The 20,855-nt window shown below is 41.1% G+C and overlaps 1 protein-coding gene across 1 annotated transcript in view; it reads left to right on the top strand.

Moving 5' to 3' along the window:
* Positions 1 to 20,855, top strand: part of ARHGAP10 (Rho GTPase activating protein 10) — a 373,897-nt gene that overhangs the window by 240,151 nt on the left and 112,891 nt on the right. Inside the window, exons 16-18 of the mRNA XM_052654355.1 lie at positions 2,689 to 2,747; positions 14,526 to 14,631; positions 16,001 to 16,160. Of these exons, the coding sequence (XP_052510315.1) occupies positions 2,689 to 2,747; positions 14,526 to 14,631; positions 16,001 to 16,160 (325 nt within the window). The remainder of the gene's footprint in view (positions 1 to 2,688; positions 2,748 to 14,525; positions 14,632 to 16,000; positions 16,161 to 20,855) is intronic.

Here is a 20,855-nt window from a genome sequence, read left to right as displayed (position 1 = left end):
GGTATTAATATAGTATTCCCTCATATTTTCTGGAAGGATTTGCATAGAATTGGTAGTATTTCTTCTTTAATTGTTCGGTAGAATTTATCAGTGAGTCATCTGGGTCTAGAGTTTTCTTATTGGCAGGATGTTTACAAATTTATTTTCTCTAACAGACATGGGATAGCTGTTTCTCAGATTAAGTACTTCCTATGGAGTGAGCTTTGATAGTTTATGTCTTTTAAGACATTTGTCCATTTCATCTAAACTGCTGAGTTCGTGGGCATGAATAGTTTCATAATATTTTATTTTCTTTCTAATACTTTTAGAGCCTGCAGTGATTCTTCAGTCACCTCTGTTATTTGTGATTGGTAATTTGTGTGTTTTCTTTTATTTCCTGATTATTATGGCTAGGCTTCCCAGGTGGCGCTAGTGGTAAAGAACCTGTCTGCCAGTGCAGGACTGAACTGTGGGTTCAGTCCCTGGGTGGGGAAGATCCCCTGGAGAAGGAAATGGCAACCCACTCCAGTATTCTTGCATAGAGAAGCCCATGGATGGAGGAGCTGGTGGGCTGTGGTCCAGGGGGTCACAGAGTCAGACACGACCGAGTGAGCAGCTACAGAGTGCCCAGCTTTATGGATTATTTAGAACCGGTTTTTGTATTCACTTATTTTCTCTGTTGGGTTTTGTTTTCTCTTTGATTGACTTCTGCTCTGATCTTTGTTTCTGTTTTTCTGCTTATTTTCAGTTTAATTTACTTTGGGGTTTTTTTTTTTTTTTTGGCTGTTCAGGGCAGAAAGTTTAAGACTTTTTTCTAACATAAGTACTTAGTGGTATAAAATTTCCCCCAAATACTGTTTTACCAATATCCCTTAAATTCTGATATATCTTATTTTCATTTTAATTCACAGTACTTCCTAGTTTTCCTTTCTTTGAGGTTTTCTAGATATCTCTGTTACTGATGTCTAATTCAGTTTTTAATTGTAAACAGAAATACCCTGTATAAATTGAACCCTTTAAATTTATTGAGGTTTGTTTCATGGTCCAGGATACCTTTATCATGATGAGTCCTCCATACGCACCAGGAAAGAATGTGTTTTCTGTTGATTTTGGATCCAGTGTCATTTAGGTGACAGGCATACCAGTTAAGTGGGCTTCCCTTACAGCTTAGCTGGTAAAGAATCTGCCTGCAATGCAGAAGACCTGGGTTTGATCCCTGGGTTGGGAAGATCCCCTGGAGAAGGGAAAGGCTACCCTCTTCAGTATTCTGGCCTGGAGAATTCCATGGACTGTATAGTCCATGGGGTTGCAAAGAGTCAGACACAACTCAGAGACTCACTTTCACTTTGATATCAATTAGGTACAATTGATGGTTAGTAGCTTTGGTCAAATCTGTATCCTAATTGATTTTGTCCACTTGTTATTTATTATTTTATTTTTGTCTACTTGTTTTTATCAGTTACTGAAACTGAGAGATGTTTAAATCTCTGGTCACACTTGTGGACTTGTCTTTTTCCTCCTTGTAGTTCCATTGGTTTTTGCTTCATGGATTTTGAAGATCCTGTTATTAGACCCATTAACATTTATGATTGTTGGAAATTCCCTGGCAGTCCAGTTAGGAGTCTGTACTGTCATTGCCGAAACTGAGGGTACAATCCCTGGTCGGGGAACTAAGAACCTGCAAGTCATGGGGCCACAGCCAAAATAAATAAATTAATAAATTTTAAAAACTCATTTAGGATTGTTTGAAAAATTAGGATTGTTATGTCTTCTTAACAGAACAATGAACTGACCTCTTTGTCAGGGTGAAATGACCTTCTTTATCCCTGGCATTTTGAATGTCATTGGAATGTGTTTTAAATTTTTTTTCTGTGTATATAAATATATATATATATATCTCTTTAATTTTTTAAAAAACATTTGAAGAGGAATTTCTGGGCTTCATGATCTAAACGTGTTAAGAAGTTTTTATCTTTTATGTTGCCAGATTGCTCTCCAGAAAGTGAGTGCAGATTGATAACTCAACTTAATGTTCTTCAAGTGCTTATAGCATTTGAAGATCTGGTTTTTTAGAATTTAAGAGACATATAAATGTTGATTGAACTGACATTCTGTTGACCACAGTATGAAATCTACTATTTATTTAATCTGCTTTGTAGAAAATTAAAATGAGTTTTTTAAAGTTGTCATCAATTTTATATCTTCATTGTTTCATAGGTATATATCAAAATTGAGTATTATATTTTTATAAGAGATGTGAGAGGAGGGGGCTTGATCTTTAAGTTTGTTTAATCTTCTCCATATATTTTTTGTGGCGTCTTCAGTGAATGCCCGAGGGGTGATTGTCAATATTATGTTTATATTTGGTTGGATAAAATGTTTAACTTTAAATAAGTTAGTCTGTGGAAGGAAGTTTTATATATGAAATCAGATGTTTGTAAAGGTACTTTCCTACATTAAATGTGGAATACTGTGTGCTTAGATCTGATAGGAATTTGTGACTGCTTAAGCTTTTGATAACGCCTGGTGCAGATAACACTTAATAAAGGAATCCATTTGAAAGATGTATCTTTTTTGATATGTAAAAGTATTTCTTGGAGAGTTTTGCACATAAAGAAATGCATGAAATATTGAATATCCTTTTATAAAAAGTGCAAAGAGAGGTGACCTGTTTATCTTTGGTAATTCTGAGCTGTCTTTTCTGTGTAGGAGTCTTCCAGAGCCGCTGATGACCTATGAGTTACATGGAGATTTCATTGTTCCAGCCAGTAAGTATTGTGTCGAGGTGATGGAAAGAATTCTCTGGTTAACTCTGTATACACTAAAATTTCCACTAAATGGAAACCAAACTTTGATTTAAATCTCCCTAATTTAATTTCCATTTAAATTTCCACTAAATCTCATTTCCACTAAAATGAGAGATTTGTTTTTGTTATAATCTGTATTAAAAATGGAAATCACTTTAGGAGGTGTTTGACATTTTCCTCATTTTCATCTTTTAGAAGATGAAAAAAGGAACAATTAATATATGCATTCATACATTCACAGACGTTTATTTACTGCCTACCGTGCACTGGTCTCTGGTAGATAATGAATATATTGAGCTGTGAAAGGATTTCTGCCCCCAGGAGTGATTCTGTAGCAAATATTGGGGTTCACACACTTCTCCCTAAACCATAATATGTATAATAATGTCATGAGCACAATGTGATGGGAATGCAGACATATTTAACTTGCAGAAGGTTGGGGAGATTAGCAGATTTGGAGAGATTAGCAGGTTGGAAATGACTTCACATAGAAAGATATTTAGATGGAAACTGCAGGCAGAAGGAATATTGTGAGCTCATGCCAGAAACCCACACAATATTTGGTAGAGAGTGAATTCTATGTGATAAAACGTTAAATGAAAAAGGCTTATAGTTGGTAGAATTTTAATTTGTGATTGCATTTTTTTGTGAGTCCTAACTCATTTCTTTTTTTCTTTCTATTATACACTCAATTATACTCTGTCATACACACTCAGTTTTTATATTTGATACATGGTGTTTAATCATCATAGTCCTCCTAAATATTCTGGTGTTAGGTATTTAATAGTTAAGGAAAGCAAGGTTGGGATATGTTAAGTACCTTGCCAGGTTATAGAGATCTTTATTTAACATTCAAAACCCCAGTTCTGTTGGCTAAAACCTGCAGTATTGGTTTTCACAGGTGTACTGATGGTAGCTGTAATTGTATTTTCATTTCCGTTTATTTTTTTCCCTTGGATGTATTCCATAGTTTAATCTGTTGAAAACCTGAGAGCAATCCCTTTGGGCCCTATGTTACTGCTGCCCAAACATTGCTTTAAATGTTCTCTCCTTGTGAGGTCCCTGCTCCAGCCAGCATGAAGGTTCCTGGGAGGTCGCAGAAAGGAGTAATGGGTCAATCCAGTTAGATTCTGCATGTAAAACAGGTGTTTGCAAAAGGCAAAAATATGGTTCTATTCACTTGTTTTCACATGGAAGAGGACTATTTTTAAAAAGGGAATCAGTATGATCAAGGAAGTGGGGGAAAGTTTTCTTGGCAAAAACTCAAGCAAACGCTTAGTTGTTTTGAATTCTTCCCTGTGGCATTTCTGGCAAACTGGGGAAAGAGAAATTAAACTCTCGTTGGAGGACAATTGTTTCATGTTGTTTGCCTCTGAGACTGGAAAAAGCAGAAGAGTGCCAGTTTTAATCTAAAATCCTTTGAGAACTGAAGAAAGATAAAGTGATTATGGAATAAAGGTTTCAGTTACCATAAGTTAGTATTGTTATCACGCCTTGTAACTGAAGCCAGTATGTTTGAAATTCTAACATCAATGTATTTTTACCAGATGTAGAGGTAGGAGCTCACAAGTGGTTGCTAAGTCCTAGGAGGTGAGTTTCAAGAGTTGTTGAGGCTGTCCTTTAACACTGTGAAGGAAGAGATTGTGTAAGTACAAAAGATAGCATCACCTTCTAGACCAGTGCCGTATTTTTTTGCTTCCGGACTTTGTGAGGATCTCACACAGCGGGCTCTCAGTTCCTGACCAGTAATCGAACCCATACCCTCTGCTGTGGAAGCTCAAAGTCCTAACCACTGGACTGCCAGAAAAATCCTTCCCTTCATTTTTTTCCTTGTCAGTTTCTTTCCTGTAGAGGTCTGTTGAGAACCTGTGAGTTCATTTCTGGTGTATTTAAGACAAATAGAAATTTTTTCTCTCTGTTGTCATCACAGAAAAGAATTTTTTTTCTTCTTCATTCTTAACAAAACAAAACCTGCTGATCCATGTTGAATGCATCAAGAAATTAAAAAAAAATTTTTTTTCTTAATAAAATTAAGAGCATTTCAGCTGATGGAGTTAACTTAAAATTGCTAAAGAAACTGGAAACCATCTGTGTAGGAAAATCACTCCTGTGTGTCTCCTGCACACACACAATACTTCACTTCTGGTCACCAAATGTGTGGGTTTCCCCACATACCAACCAATTCTGTGATGCCAGCTGAGTGGCCTGCAGCTGGATTCAGTTCTGATTCTGTCTACCTGGAGTTGACCTCTGATCCCGTAAGTTAAGGACTTGGTCCTACAAGACTGCCTTCCCATTAAGATACCAGTCCAAAGTCCCAGGTTATTCCTGGTACTTTTGACAGACCGGCTAGAAGTCCACTTTCTCATAACCCCCGTCCTGGACGTGAGAATTTGTTAGAGTGGTTCATAGAACTTGTGAAAATGCAAGTGTCCATTTATTTACCAGCTTATGGTAATGCATAAAGGATAGGATGATGTAATGCATGTCATAAAGGGTAGGATGAAGGATGCAGGTACATGGTCAGGTTCATAGGGCAAAGTCCAGATGTCTCCTGACTGTAGGAGTGTTAGACCCATGAGGCTGGGATGTGCCACCCTCCTGGCATTTAGATATGTTCATTCACTTGGAAGCTCTCTATACCCTGTGCTAGAGGGACTTTGTATGAAGTCTTCATCCTGTAGGCATGATGGATTATTAACTCCATCTCTTGGCCCTCTCCAGAGAATGGTGGATGGACCTGAAAATTCAAGCTTCTTTCTGGTGACTACCCGCCACCTAGAAGCCCACCAAAAGTCACCTCATTAAAACAAAAGGCATTCTGATTACCCCCAGATTCAGAGGGACTTGGGAGCTTGGTGTTAGATGTTCTTATCACTCAGGAAATTGCAGAGCTCCTAGGAATTCTGTCAGGAACTAGAAATATTAGAACATAAGACTCTCTGAGCACCCCCCAAAGACAAGGGTTTTAGGAGCTCACTGTCAGGAACTCTATCAGGAACTCTCAGGCACAGAGACCAATATATGTATATTTCTTACCATCCGTCTTGTGAGAGAATATAAGGGGATTTTAGTATAGAAATTTGTAAGGCGAAAATACAGTTGGCTTGGTCCTGCTGGAATCAGGAGCTTACCCAGCTGGGGAAGACTGGTAGGCCATTTACCTGGATCTGTTGCTGCACATGGGGTGTATTGCCTTTGAGAAAGTTGTAGTCCTCAGTGTGTGTCTCAGCCTTTCAGGCTCACAGTCTTCGATAGATCATATTGGTAAGAACTGGACCCAGGCTTCAGGGTTGTACTCATGCTAGACTTAATTTGAGAATGAGAACTGAAGCCTGGATGCCTAAGACGGCATCACTCTAAAACTTCCTGTCTCCCAAGTCAGAAATTGTCTTCTTTAGTCCGTGCTCTTCAGTTCAGCATGTGGTGTTCCTGCAGTCAAGGTACCTGGGAAGCAAGACCATAAGTCACCAAGTTCTGGAGTCATTTGTAATGAAAACGATCCCAGGAAAGGCACGAGTGTTTGCCTAGCTAGATTGTTCTATTCTTGTTTCTTGTAGGGGAAACAGGACAAAGTCATGTTGTCTTGGTGAAGAGGGACTCAAATCTGGAAAGTAAAGAAACTGGATGCTTAATGACATCAAGCTCTCTGAGCCTGATGCATTCAATATCTGGTAGATAGGGTCTCCCCTAGAAGAACTGGATTCCTTGATGTCTGTTAATTGAAGCCCTTTGTTCCGTGGAAAGTACTTGAATGGTTACTGCTAATGGTTTCCTAAAATTACAGTATTATTGACTTATGGCATTTAAATATTGAATTTAAGTTTATCTGTCTGTGTATCTTTGATAAGCTCCAGTAAGCCACATTCGTATCTTTTCCAGTCTCCATTAGTTGGGACAGCGACGTAAGCAGATTGACATTAAGTGTTGTAGACGCTGATTTGTAGTTTCACAATTTAAAATGCTTTTGCTATTACAGTAAACTCCTGTCCCTGGCAAATGGCAGGAATTTGGTGTTATGATGAATTCAGTATCTTAGATTTTTTAAAAAAGTTATGTCTTGCCTTCTTTGTTAGTTTATATTAGTTAAAATATAATGAAATGCACGTGGCATAAGCAGCTAAGGACAATTTATCTTAGAAAACTCCTTTTGAGTACCTGAAAGTTATGATTATGTTGTAGCCGCATGAAAATGCCCATCAATATAAAAATGGAACAAAACGGAGAAAAAGTAGTTTCACTTTAAAAACTTTGTATCCACAAAATCTTTTTGGAAGAAGGAAAATCAAACTCAGGAAGAAAATGTGTGTGTGACTTCAAATGAGATGGGTGTGAGCTGGTGGGAGAGGGACTCAGGAAAGGACGTGGAAGGTTTTGATTCTGTTTTTTAAAACTGGTTATAGTATTTTTAGAAATGAAGAACCTTGTCCTTAGAAGGCAGGAAAACTGTTTTCCTATCTTGTATTTCTGAATAAGTGATAAATCAAAAATATTAGAATTAGATTTTCTTTGAAGAAGGTGATTATTGACAAGATACACATATGCATTAGAAGTAGTGTTTCAGTGCAGAGCTTTCAAAAATTTTTAGTTTTTGAAAGTATGAAATTTTTATTGCAGGCAATTTTCCTTTCTTTCCCTGGGAATTTTTGACTGTTTTTGAGAGTCCCTGCTTTAATTTCATTTTTCAAATCAAAGCTGTGAATTGAAAAATGCTGTTATATTTTTATTGCTTTCATTTCCTTCCAGCTTTGATGTAGTAAGGTGTTATCTTGGTTTTAACTCCAGGTTGAAAACTTGATTATAATTTATCACCTAACTCTTTAGAGAGTTGTACTTTTACTTTTGATGACAAATGTAGTCTGTATCTAAGAGTCTTTTATTATTTAATAGTATTTGATTAATACTCCTTTATCCTTTATCACGTGCCTTTTCATTTCTTAGCCTTTTTTACTTCCTCTTGCTTTATCAACAACATGTCCTGTGTTGTAAAATCTCATTCCTCTTCTCAAACAGTACTAATGAAAGTGTCAAGTGGAACAAACTCAACTTTACAAACATTGGAAGCAACCTAAATATTCATGAAATTAATGGTATGCAGTCCATTTAATGACCGAGAGATGTCTGTTATATATTAAATGAAACAGAATATTTGAATATCTCATTGAAAAAAAAGAAGGAAAACCCTGAAAGGATTAAATTTAGAAGTTACTAACACAGCCACTGTGGAGAACAGTATGGAGGGACCTAAAAAAATCTAAAACTAGTTACATATGATCCTGCAATCCCACTCTTGGGCATACAGCTGGAAAAGGTGAAAACTCTTAACTCAGAAACTTGTATGTACACCAGTGTTCCTAGCAGTGTTATTTACTACAGCCAGGACGTGGAAGCAGCCTAAATGTTCATCAAGAGATGAATGGATAAAAATGTGATTTGTGTGTATACACACACATACACACACAATGGAATATTAGCCATAAAAAGAATGAAATAATGCCATTAGTAGTAACATGGATGAACCCAGAGATTATCATACTAAGTGAAGTAAATCAGACAGAGAAAGACAAATACCATCTGATATCACTTCTGTGTGGAATCTAAAAAAAAAAAAATGATACAAATGAACTTATTTACAAAATAGAAACAGACTCAGACATAGAAAACAAATTTATGGTTACCCAAGGGGAAGAGGGGTGAGGTGGGATAAGTTAGGATCTTGGGAGTAACATATACACACTTGTTGTTGTTTAGTCAGTAAGTTGTGTCTGACTCTTTTGTGACCCCGTGGACTGTAGCCTGCCAGGCTCCTCTGTCCATGAGATTCTCCAGGCAAAAATACAGAAATGTGTTGCCATTTCCTTCTCCAGGGACTGTTCCCCCCCGAGGGATAGATCCCGAGTCTCCTGCATTGGCAGGAGGATTCTTGACCACTAAGCCACCAGGGAAGCTCATAAACACACTACTATATCGGGTTGGACACAACTGAGCGACTTCACTTTCACTTTTCACTTTCATGCATTGGAGAAGGAAATGGCAACCCACTCCAGTGTTCTTGCCTGGAGAGTCCCAGGGACGGGGGAGCCTGGTGGGCTGCCGTCCCTGGGGTCGCACAGAGTTGGACACGACTGAAGTGACTTAGCAGCAGCTTATATAAAATAGATTAACAACAAGGACCTACTGTATAGCACAGAGAACTATATTCAGCATCTTGTAATGACCTAAAATGAAAAAGGATCTGAAAAAGAATTTTAAAGATTACGATTTTATCTTAGGGTGAGAGAAGTTTTATGAGTGACTTGGACTTTTCTTTGAAACATAATAGAAATGTGCACAAATAATCACTGTGCAGTTAGTGATTTTCAGTGCAGTGGAGATAGCCATGCAGTTAGCCCTCAGGTCAAGAAACTGAACATCGAGGAATTGCCTGGTTGCCCAGTGGTTAGGACTCTGCTCTCACCACCGAGGTGAAACAGCCACCCCCGGTTAATGTCCCCCATCCCCCATGCTCCTGTCTCCTGACATCGTGGGTGAGGGTTGCTGCATTTGACCTGTATGTGGATGGAATCACACAGGATGTACTGACGTGTCTGGCTTTCTTAAGTTCGTGTAATGAGATGTCTTCCTGTGGAGGGAGTCGGCACATTACTCTCACGGCAGTGCAGCGCGCCATTGTGTGAATATGCCGTCATCCGCCTGTTCCAGTCTTCATGCATACTTGAGTTGCTTCAATTTTGGACTATTCCCTAAAGTGCTGCCGCCAAGAACATTCCACTGTGTGTCCTTTAGTGAGGGGTCCTATGGTGTCTTGGGATCATCGAGAATACGTGTGTTCAGCATCAGTGGATTTTGCCTAACCGTCCTCCACATTGGTTGTGCCATTTGACTATTCCCACCTAGTTCATGCATGACAGTTCCACTTGCTTCGTGTCCTCGTCAAAGCTTATTATTCACTTAAAGCCATCCTGACAGGTGTGTAGGAGGTTTCATTGTGGTGTTAATTTCTATTTTCCTGATAACTAATGAGGTTCAGTGCTTTCTCCATGCATGTATGGGTCATTTAACCATCCTTTTTCATATAGTTTTGCTCTGCGCTTTCCCATTTTTCTTTTGGGTTGTCTCTCTCCTGATTGTAGGAGTTCTGTGTACTCTGATTGCATGTTCTTTATTAACTATATGTATTTCTGATTTTTAGTGATTTTTTTTTTTTACTGAATTTTTACTTTATCTGTTTTCTAAAATTTTAGCAGAACAGACTTTTTTTTTTACAGTGATAAGAAGGTGAAACTATTATTTTGAAAAAGCATATTCCCTAAGTCAAGCAGAGAAAGACAAATACTGCATGATTTCACTTATTTGTGAACTTACACAAAAAACCTTCAGGTTCACAGACACTGAGATCAGATGAGTAGTTGACAGAGGTGGGAGGCAATGGGGTGGGCAAAATGGGTGAAGAGGGATGAAAGGTACAGATTTCCAATTGTAAGATAAATGAGTCATGAGGATGTAATGGCTACAGCTTGATGGCTCTAGGTGATAACACTGTATTGTATGTTTGAAAGTTATAAGAGTAGATCTTAGAAGTTCTCATCATGAGGAAAGATTTTGTAACTATATGTGTTGACAGATGTTAACTTGTTACGGTGATCATTTTTCACTTTGCAGTGTATCCAGATATTGAATTATGGTGTTGTACACCTGAAACTAATATAATGTTACATGCCAATTATTAAACAGTTAAAAAAGTAAAAAAACATACTAAATTTCCCTTTCTTAATCGGCTTTGCCTTTCTTTTCCCGTCTTTGTCCTGTTTCCCACCACCCCCCTGTCCCCACCTTTTTTTCCTTTTTGGCTCAGCCTTTTGGCATACGGCACTTCTCTGACCACAGATCAATCTCGTGCCCCCTGCAGTGGAAAGGCAGAGTCTTAACCACTGGACCACCAGGGAAACCCTCTCCTATTTTGAAGAGTTGGTTGGAACCCCACCCTCCCTGTCCCCTTCAGCACCTCACTGTTTAACCTGCTACTTCCGTTAGGTAGATGTCGCCATCTCTGGGGCTCCTCCTTTGTGTTTCGATTCCCCAGGCTCTCCTTAACTCCCGGTGGTGTGATGGTCCGAGCTGCCCTGTCTTCACAGGTCTCTTCTCCTTTGACTGTGATGACGCTGAACCTCCCTGGTCTTTGGTCTCTCCCTCTTCCTGTGTGTTGCTTGGCTCCCTGCTGGCCTCTCCCCTGTACGTCTTTGGAGCTCTTTTCCCCACCATGTCCTTGGTTGGCCTCTGGAGTAGTTGGCAACACTGGCCACGTGCCAGAGGTCACACACTTTGTTGAGTGTGGCTATCCTTCAGCTCTGAAGCATCTTCCCCTTCACAGATACCTGCTAGAGAGCCAGCCCTTGAATGTCACTTTCTCCATCACTCACCATTGTCTTCCTCCTCAAACGTGCTTTGCCTCTTGGATTCCTGTCTGTCCGTAGAACTGACTCTACTGCCGGATAACCCAGCCGAGGAACGTCTTCATCTCTGCCTCTTCCTCTGACCCACAGCCGAGCTGAGGCTGGATCCTGTGAATTCTGCCTCTTGTGTAATAGCTCTCACATTAGAGGAACACAGACCGCAACAGTCACACAGATGACATCCGTAATGTTTGCTAACAGTTTGAGTGCCTCTCCATGCCAGCCACTGGGGCTCAGCACTTGACATTGGTCACCTCACTGAATCTGAGTGGCCTTCTGAGATAGTGCTGTCCACTTCATTTTGAAGGTGAGGAAACAGGCCTAGAGAGCCTAGGCAACTTGCTTAAGGCCACTTTGCTGTTAGTTGGGAGCAGTGATTCTACTGTCTGACTGCAGACTACTCTTCTTTGCTCTATTTTCTCATTTGTAGTTCAACCCCTTTCCAGACTTCCCTGGTGGTTCAGATGGTAAAGACTCTGCTTGTAACGTGGGAGACCCAGGTTCCATCCCTGGGTCAGGCAGGGAGAAGGATATGGCAACCCACTCCAGTGTTCTTGCCTGGAGAATCCCATGGACAGAGGAGCCTGGCGGGCTATAGTCTATGGGGTTACAAAGAGCTGGACACAACTGAGTGACTGACACGACTGCTTTCCCCATCTGCCTGCCCCTTCCTGCCTCACTACTTCTTGCCCACATAGCATCTCCCTCTTAATTTGTCCTTTTCCCCATTCAAATTCATCCTCCAAAAATTTCAGCTGTATCTTCCCCTCTGCTCATATTCTTTCTTGATTTACTTTCAGTGACTGATTTAGAAACCATCAGTAAAGACAGTTCTTATTAGGGTGTAGTGGATTCACAGTGATGTTAGTTTCATGTGTACAGCAAAGTGAATCAGTTACACACATACAGACACACACACGTATATATATATTTACTCTTTATTAGATTCTTACCCGTATAGGCCATTACAGAGTATTAAGTCGAGTTCCCTGTGCTACAGAGTAGGTTCTTACTAGTTAACTGATTTGTGTATAGTGTGTACATGTCAATCCCAGCCTCCAATTTATCCTCCCTGTTACCTTTGATAACTACACGTTTGTTTTCTACATCTGTCATTCAGTTTTTGTTTTGTAAATAAGTTCATTTGTACCACTTTTAAAAAAGATTGCGCACATGAGCAATATGATATTTGTCTGACTTCACTCAGTGTGACAATCTCTGGGTCCATCTGCGTCACTGCAGGTGGGGTCCATCTGCGTCACTGCAGGTGGCATTATTTTGTTCTTATGGATGAGTAAGATTGGTCTTTGCAGACCAAAGTTTGGTTCTGAACACCTTTCTATAAGTTGAAGCTGCCCTCTGTGAGGAGGCTGTGTGCTTTCTCACACTGTTTGCCGAATGCAGAATGTACCCCTCACCTCCCAGTTCCGCCTGTCCCTGAAACCTTTCCTGTTTTTCAAGCCCCTGCTTCAGTGCTCTCCCTTACGTGAAGCCTTCCTGCGTGTCCCTGCCAGCTCTCTGTGAACTTCCACAGCAGTTTGCAACCTTCCTTCCTGATGTGGTAACCTGAGCAGCTAATTCTCGTTAGCCACTTCTTTGACACCTCTGAAAACTCAAGCATAATTTTCAATATTAAGTGTTTTTTTTTTTTTTTTGATGTGTTCCATAATTTTCCATCAACACAATAAAAAGAATTTGGGCACATTGTTCATAAGAGCCTTGGATGATAAGACCGAAGTCTAAGGTATTAAGGGACTATATTTGTTCCCTTAAGCTGCTGTGACAGAGAACCGCAAACTGAATGGCTTGAAGCAGGAGAGGTTCACTTTGTTACAGCGCAAGAGGTGAGGTCCCAAATCCAGGTGTCAGCGGAGCCTGCTCCCTTGGGAGACTCTAGGGTAGGGTCCTTCCTTGCCTCCTCCGCCTTCCGACGTTTCCTGGCAATTCCCGGTGACCCTTGGCTTGTAGCTTCGTCCATTGACACCTGATGGTCTCTCCTGTGTCTGCCTTCACGGGGGTCGTCTTCCCCCTGGGCCTTTGATTTCTTATAAGGGCAGCAGGCGTCTTGGATTCGGGACTTCCCTGGTGGCTCAACTGGTAAAGAGCCTGCCTGCTAGTGCAGGAGACACAAGAGACTTGGGTTCATCCCCTGGGTTGGGAAGATTCCTTGGAGAAGGAGATGGCAACGTGCTCCAGTATTGTTCCCTGGAAAATTCCACGGACAGAGGAGCCTGGTGGGCAGCACCGCATTTCTCCACTGTTGTCTCATCTTAACTAATGACATCTTCAGTGACCTGTTCTAAATAAGCACTGTGTCAGGCATAGTGTGTGATCCCAATGTTTTGACATCTGGTGTCTGACTGACCCTGGGGAGACTGTCCTTTCCAGGGCTACCCAATTCCTAGAGATATTTAACCTGAGCACACTTTCCGTGTGCGAACTAACCAATCCAGAGCCCACATTCCCTCCCTAACCCCATCTTTCAGGTTCTGACATTCCAGGCCAACATTCTCCTGCCTTAATCACCCCAGGGCCAGGTGCCAGATAATCGGGAACAGTCTTTATATCCCTGAGCCTGTTGAAAGATTTACACCAACCAATCCTAAGCCTGCTTACCCTGCCTTGCCTGTTCCCTTCAGAAAGATACCACAGTAAAGCATCTTGCCCTCACCTCCTGAACGCCCCTGGTGCTTCACCGCGTGGCCCTGCCTGGCATTGCATTTCCCCTTTTTTCTAGGATCTGTGAGGATCAGCTTCTTCCTTCATGGCAGTTTTCATGTCTGTGTGTCTTACCACACCTGATGAAAACGAGATGATACATTTTAAAAACATTCACGTTCTGTGATACCAGGAGTTAGAATTTCAGCAGATCATTTTGGGGGATAAAATTTAATGCATAAAAGGAAAGAAGCCACTTGGTGAGATTTTATTTGCATTCCACTGTGAGGTGGTGACCCATGACTAGAGTCAACAGGTAAGTGAGGAGCAGCCTTGAGGAGCAGCATGCCAGAGAGAGAGGTCATGGTCCCTTTCTGCTTTTAAACACCTGCAGAGGGAAAGGCGTTATTTGCCGCTGCACTGAAATTACATCATAGGGGAGGCACAGAAGATTCATAATAGGGAGAAAGATGGATTTTCTTCTCCTTTGAATGGTGGCAAAATACGTGTAAATTCTGTGCTTGAAGATTTAATGGATGAGCTGTTGCAATTGTTTGTTTTCAGGCCTATATTTCATTCTGAATTCTCTGCTAACTTTTCTCTTTTTCTTTTTTTTTTTTTTTTAAAGAGAGCGGCAGCCCGGAATCTCGTGTTAATGCCATCCATTTCTTGGTACACAAGCTGCCAGAAAAAAATAAAGAAATGTTGGATATTTTGGTGAAACACTTAACGAAGTAAGCCTCTTTTTCTTCCTAACTTGCTTTATTTCCCTCTGGGTGCCATGTGGTGGTGTGGGTCTGTAACGCTTTGAACTGGGGCTGCAGACACGATACCAGGGACCACACCTGCAAGGGCAGGCTGGACGCTTGCCTCGTTGTGTGTGTTTTGGACAAGGGTGATGAAATGTGATGCGTTCATGAAGTCGTGTAATTATTTGCCTAACTTCACTGCCAGCAACTCAGGGTTTGATTAGAAGTAAGAAAAGAGAATCTTAAACATTTCCCTATGCACTGATTCTAGCCTGTTATCAAATTTAGCTTGGTTTCACACCTACCTAACTCTGAGTCTGCATGGATATATCCTTGAAATTTGTTTAATCCAGTAATAGGTAGTTATTTCATTCAATCCATTCCATTTTTTTTTTTCACTCCCTCTTTACAAAGTAAGCAAAAGCTAATAATTCAGTGGGGAAATTAGCTCTTTCTTCATATATAAATGAGTCCTAGGTCACTATAATTGTAGAATTTCAGAGGTGAGAGGAAGCTGAGGAACACTATGTTTTATAACCTGTATTTCACACACACACACAAAATAAACTGAAGGTGAGAAAATATTGTGTGCTTCCAAGGGTTCTGCTGCTGTAGAGCCATTCATTCATGTGGCCTGCCAATATTTTCTGAGTGCCTTACGAGGTGTTAGTTGGACACATAGTTGAACAACATAAAGTCCCTGTCTTTGTGAAGTACCTTCTTGCTGAAAGGGCAAAGATAATGAACAGACTACAAATAAAAATCATGTCAGGTGGTAAGTGGTAAAAAGGCTAAGTAAGAGTGAGGGATAAAGAATATGTATTGGGTTTGGGACTAAAAAGAGTTGTGATGGAGGGTCTTTTCAAGGATAAGACCTTTGAGTTGAGACTTGAATTGGGTGGCAGGGCTGCTGAGAACAGTTGCCCAGGTTGTTGGCTGCACAGTGGAGTATGGGTGTTCTGACCAAGCTCTGTGTGCTTGTGATGATGCTTCTTACAAAGGTGCCAGGTGGTCTGGGAGTCTTTGGAAACAAGTGTATAATGACCAGGGGAAAAAAGGGGTGTTCTTAGCAGAAAAGAACAAACAGTAAATGAAGGCCTTCAGGGACGCAAGCTTAGCATAGACATAGAATTGTTAAGAAGGGTGCTGTGGTTGAACAGAGCATCAAAGAAAAGGAAGGAAGTGGGAAGGCAGGCGGGGTCCCCACCTGTGGTGCCTTGCCAGGCGTGGCCATCACAGTGGCGGACACTGAGTCTGGCTTCTTGCATGTAGGGAAAGGCAGAGTTGCAGACATCCCATGGTCACTGCCCCTTATTTTAACCAGAGACCTTCTTACCCCCTTTCATCTTACTAGTGTTTCAAATCACTCCAAGCAGAACCTCATGACCGTGGCAAATTTAGGAGTGGTGTTTGGACCAACTCTCATGAGGCCGCAGGAAGAGACTGTTGCTGCCCTCATGGATTTGAAGTTTCAGAACATCGTTGTGGAAATTTTAATCGAAAACCATGAAAAGGTAAAAGTGCCTTTTTCCTCCTTTGCTTAGGGTAGTTCCTATTTGGGGCTTATTTCCGTGTGAGGTACGCCTGTCCTCTTAGTTTTTTATGTTATGATTTTATTCTCATGATGGTAAGCCTGGCTCTGAGAAGTCCTCATGGAGTTTGTGTCTTTGGTGGAGTTCCATAAATCTGAAGCTTAGCTAGGCTTCGGTTATTCCACTGGTTTAAGGAAGCAACGTTTACTCCAGATGCAAATAAGGATCGGCCGTGTTGTAGGCTGTTTCTTGCTGCCCTTGCTCCTCTCCTTGGATTTCTCATGCAGGGTCTGTTTTCTGTAACACAGGGAAAACATTTGTTGTCGGTCTGTTTCACACTCCCCCCCAGAAAAACACACACAACTCCCCGCCTCTGCTCACAGCTATGCCAACAATTTCAGGAGATCCACATGCGTTCTTGAACCTGGGGCCTCCAGGTTGAGAATCTCTGGCTTAAAATGAAAAATTTCTTGGGTGGCATATCCTATTGTTTGTTTCTCTGTGTTCAGAGGAACACGTGAGTTTTCAAAATAAATGGACTCTTTCAAGATCTTCTAGGATTTTTTCCTCTCTTCTGTTCATATAGAGCAGGACCTAACTTTCCTCATTCTTCTTTTATTTTTTAAAATAATTTTTATTGAGGCATAATTGCCTTACAGTGTTGGGTTATTTTCTACTCTACAGCTTAATGAATCAGCTGCGACGTGTATCCCCTCTTTTTTGGTTTTCTTTCCCGTGTGGGTCACCACAGAGCACTGTGCAGAGTTGTCTGAACTACACAGTAGGTTCTCACTAGTTACGTATTTTATTCATAGTGTCAGTAGTGAATATATGTCAATCCCAATCTGCCAGTTCACCCCATCCCTCTTCCCCCTTGGTATCCATAAGTTTGTTCTCTACATTTGTGTCTCTATCTTTGCTTTGCAAGTAAATTCATCTATACCATTTTTCTAGATTCTACATATATGTGTCAATATACGATACTTGTTTTTCTCTTTCTGACCTCCTTCACTCTGTATGACAGACTCTGGGTCCACCCATGTCTCTGCAAATGATCCGATTTCGTTCCATTTTATGGCTGAGTAATATTCCATTGTATGTATATACATCTTCTTTATCCGTTCCTCTATTGATAAGTTGCTTCCGTGTCTGACTATTGTGAACCGTGCTGCAGTGAACATTAGGGGGCATAGGTGTTGTCTGAGTTACGGTTCTCTTACTTCTAAGACAGGGAATTGGAAAACGCTTAATGATTGGTCAACAACTTGAATTGCTTACTAAATTTTCTAAAAAATTGCGTTTGCATTATACGTAAGCAAGTATTAGGTGCTGAGAGGCGAAGACAAACATTACAGCCCCAGATGGAAAGTAAGTCACCATCTGGGGGGTTGGAGTCGTGTTTTGGGAACTGTACCCCACAGCTCACATCCCTAACATCCTGTGCAAAGGTGCTTACTTTTCTAATTGTTACCCGTGTCTCTCTTCTAGATCTCTGAGGACAGAGATCTTTTTGCACATTTAGAATAAATCCTGGTACTCCTTAGGCACTCTGTTAATGTTTATTTGATGAATTAATGGATTCAGTAAAATATATAGAGGTCAAAGAAGTGGAAGGAGACAGAGAGAGGTGTAGTCCCTTTGAACAAAGCCTGGGGAGAATGTTCCTTGGATTCTTGCTGTGTCTTCTGCTGGCTGGAGCAATTCTAGCTTATGCGAATATCACTTCCCACTGAAAAGTAAGGCTTGAAACCTAGTTAGAGATTCACTTTATGAGGTGGCAAAAGCAGCTCGCTTATGGGTGTCAGACATTGGTGGGGTTTTTTTTTTTGGTTTTGTTTTTCGGCAGCTAGTGGTGCATTTATGCCTCCTTTTATGGTCCTGTCAAATAGTCATTAAACCTCGTTAGCGTGTACAGTGAGCTATCCAGGAAGACAGCTTCATGGCACAATGGCTACTATTCGTTTTGTGGAAAAGAAATAATTCGACTCTAAGCTTCGAGAAAATGTTTAGGAGCGCAGCTGTCATTAGGTTAAATCCCAATTAGAGAACTTTTATTCAATTTATTTGTGAAAATACCCACTCTGGGTCTTGCTCTTGGATAAAAGGCTCCCCCCGCCTAATGCTGCAGCTTCCCATTTTGTTCTCTTCTTTGGTGCTGGGGAGATAAGTACCTGATTCTGTCCTTCTGGGAAGTAGTGAGGGCTACTTTCACCCTGTTAACAAATCTTATAGGAACTTCCAAGTGGCGTTGTCGAGCCAATTACAGTAGTTACCGCAGATGGGACTGGACCCATGCACAGAGATGGAGCTTTATAGAATTAGGTGGAGGGCTTCTGGTCTGCGCTCTCCCCCTTGCTGTGGCCGAGCTAGGTAGTGCTGTGAACGCACAGCTGATATTGACTGAAGTCCTGAGGCCTCCTACCAAGAGGAGATGAGATACTGAGTTTCAGATTTTTTCCTGAATGTGTGGGCTCACGTCTGGGGCACCCTAAGGGTTGCTTGGGGTGGGGCGGTTCAGTTCAGTTCAGTCGCTCAGTCATGTCTGACTCTTTGCGACCCCATGAACTGCAGCACGCCAGCCCTCCCTATCCATCACCAACTCCCGGAGTCTACCCAGACCTATGTCCATCGAGTCGATGATGCCATCCAACCATCTCATTCCCTGTCGTCCCCTTCTCCTTCTGCCCTCAATCTTTCCCAGCAGCAGGGTCTTTTCAAATGAGTTAGCTCTTCACATGAGGTGGCCAAAGTATTGGAATTTCAGCTTCAACATCAGTCCTTCCAATGAACACTCAGGACTGATCTCCTTTAGGATGGACTGGTTGGATCTCCTTGCAGTCCAAGGGCAGTTAGTTTGGATTAATCAACATTTTTGAGAACTTAATTTCTCCATTCTCTCTTTTTTGCCCCCCACTTCAATTTCACCTTTGTGCACTTTTTAAAAAAAAAACACACGATTTTTTTTAATGTGGACCATTTTTTGAAAGTCTTTATTGAATTTGTTAAGATATTGTTTTATGTTTTGTTTTTTGGGCCCTGAGGCATGTGGCATCTTGTCTCCCTCACCAGGGGTTGAACTGCAGCGCCTCCCATTGAAAGCACGAAGTCCTAACCACTGGACCACCTGGGAAGTCCCATCCTTGGCCACTTTCACTCTCACTCCCAGCTTTTTGTTTCTGTTTGGGCTTCATGTAAGAGTCTGTGCTCTGCTATGGGGAAGAATATTTCTGCCGACAAGGGTGGTTTTGTAGAAACACTTCCTGTGGATGTCTGGCCCCACCTGAGCCATGTGTTTCCTTGACAACTGATCTCCATACACCACCTAAAATAAAGAGGCTGATGTTTGTCTTGAATGTGGTGAAAGAGGGATATGTTGATAGTTCCTTTTAATGTTTGAGAGCAAAGAGGAAAATGAGAAAGGATAGGAAATGTGAGAAAGAATAGTCTCGTGAGGAAGGAAAAATAATTGTAATTCAAAAAAGAGGGGAAACTGGCAGTGAAATGAAACGGCCAAAATGACAGTGGAAAGAAAATGTTTTCTTTTCCTTAGTTACTTATTTTTCTTCCCTAGGAATGTGAAATATGTTAACTCTGACCAGGAAAGTTGCTAAGTCAGAAAAGGAAACTTTCAACATGTAATTAAAGCAAGAGAGCTCCAGATTAATTTTGGAGTTGGAAAAGGACCCCTGGTTAATCTTTGGAGATCACATTTTATCCAAGCCTCTTTGCTGTTTTCATAAAATCCATATGTACTTTATAGGAAACCTAATCCATATGTTTTGGCTTCATTTCCACTCAATACATTAAGATGTTGTTTTAAGAAAAGTGTTCATGGGCCAAAAATATTATCAAGGTCTTTTTTCCTTTGCAAACCAGAAAATTGCATTTCCCAAATGGAAAGGGTACTGTGAAATTCCCAAGGATTTTCAAATAGGGGTTTCACCTTAGAATGTGTGAGTTTTGCATTTGTTTTGTTCTTAAAGTATACAGTTGTTCCCTTGATATCTGTGGGGAGTTGGTTCCAGGATCCCCTGCAGATACCAAAATCCACAGATTTTCTGGTCCCTTATGTAAAATGGCATAGTATTTGCACATATCCTATACACATTTTCCTGTGAGACTTCCCTGGCGGCTCAGATGGTAAAGCATCTGCCTACAATGCGGGAGACCTGGGTTCAATCTCTAGGTTGGAAAGATCTCCTGGAGAAGGAAATGGCAACCCACTCCAGTATTCTAGCCTGGAAAATCCCATGGACGTTGGAGCCTGGTGGGCTATAGTCCATGGGGTCACAAAGAGTTGGACACGACTGAGCAACTTCACTATATACATTTTCATGTATTCTTTACATCATCTCTAGATTACTTGTACTGATAATACCTAATACAATGTAAATTGCTGTGTAAATAGTTGACAGTGTGGGGAAGAGGCAAGTTTTGCTTTTTGGAACTTTCTGGAATTTTTTTCTGAATAGTTTTGATCTGCTGTGGGCTGAATCTGCTAATGGGGAACCCACGGAGGGCCAGCTAGTTGAGGATTAATTCAGTACATCTGTCACGAGCGCCTGCTCTGCGTCAGACACAGTGTGAGATTTGAGAGAAGTGAAGACAGTCCTGTAGGGAAAAGAAGAAATGGAGTGGTGGAGGGTAAGTGTGCTCAGACAGAAGAGGGAAAGCTGC

The sequence above is a fragment of the Budorcas taxicolor genome, chromosome 17 (assembly GCF_023091745.1).
Source record: "Budorcas taxicolor isolate Tak-1 chromosome 17, Takin1.1, whole genome shotgun sequence".
NCBI classification, from domain to species: Eukaryota; Metazoa; Chordata; class Mammalia; order Artiodactyla; family Bovidae; genus Budorcas; species Budorcas taxicolor.
This window is presented reverse-complemented; position numbering and strand designations above follow the sequence as displayed.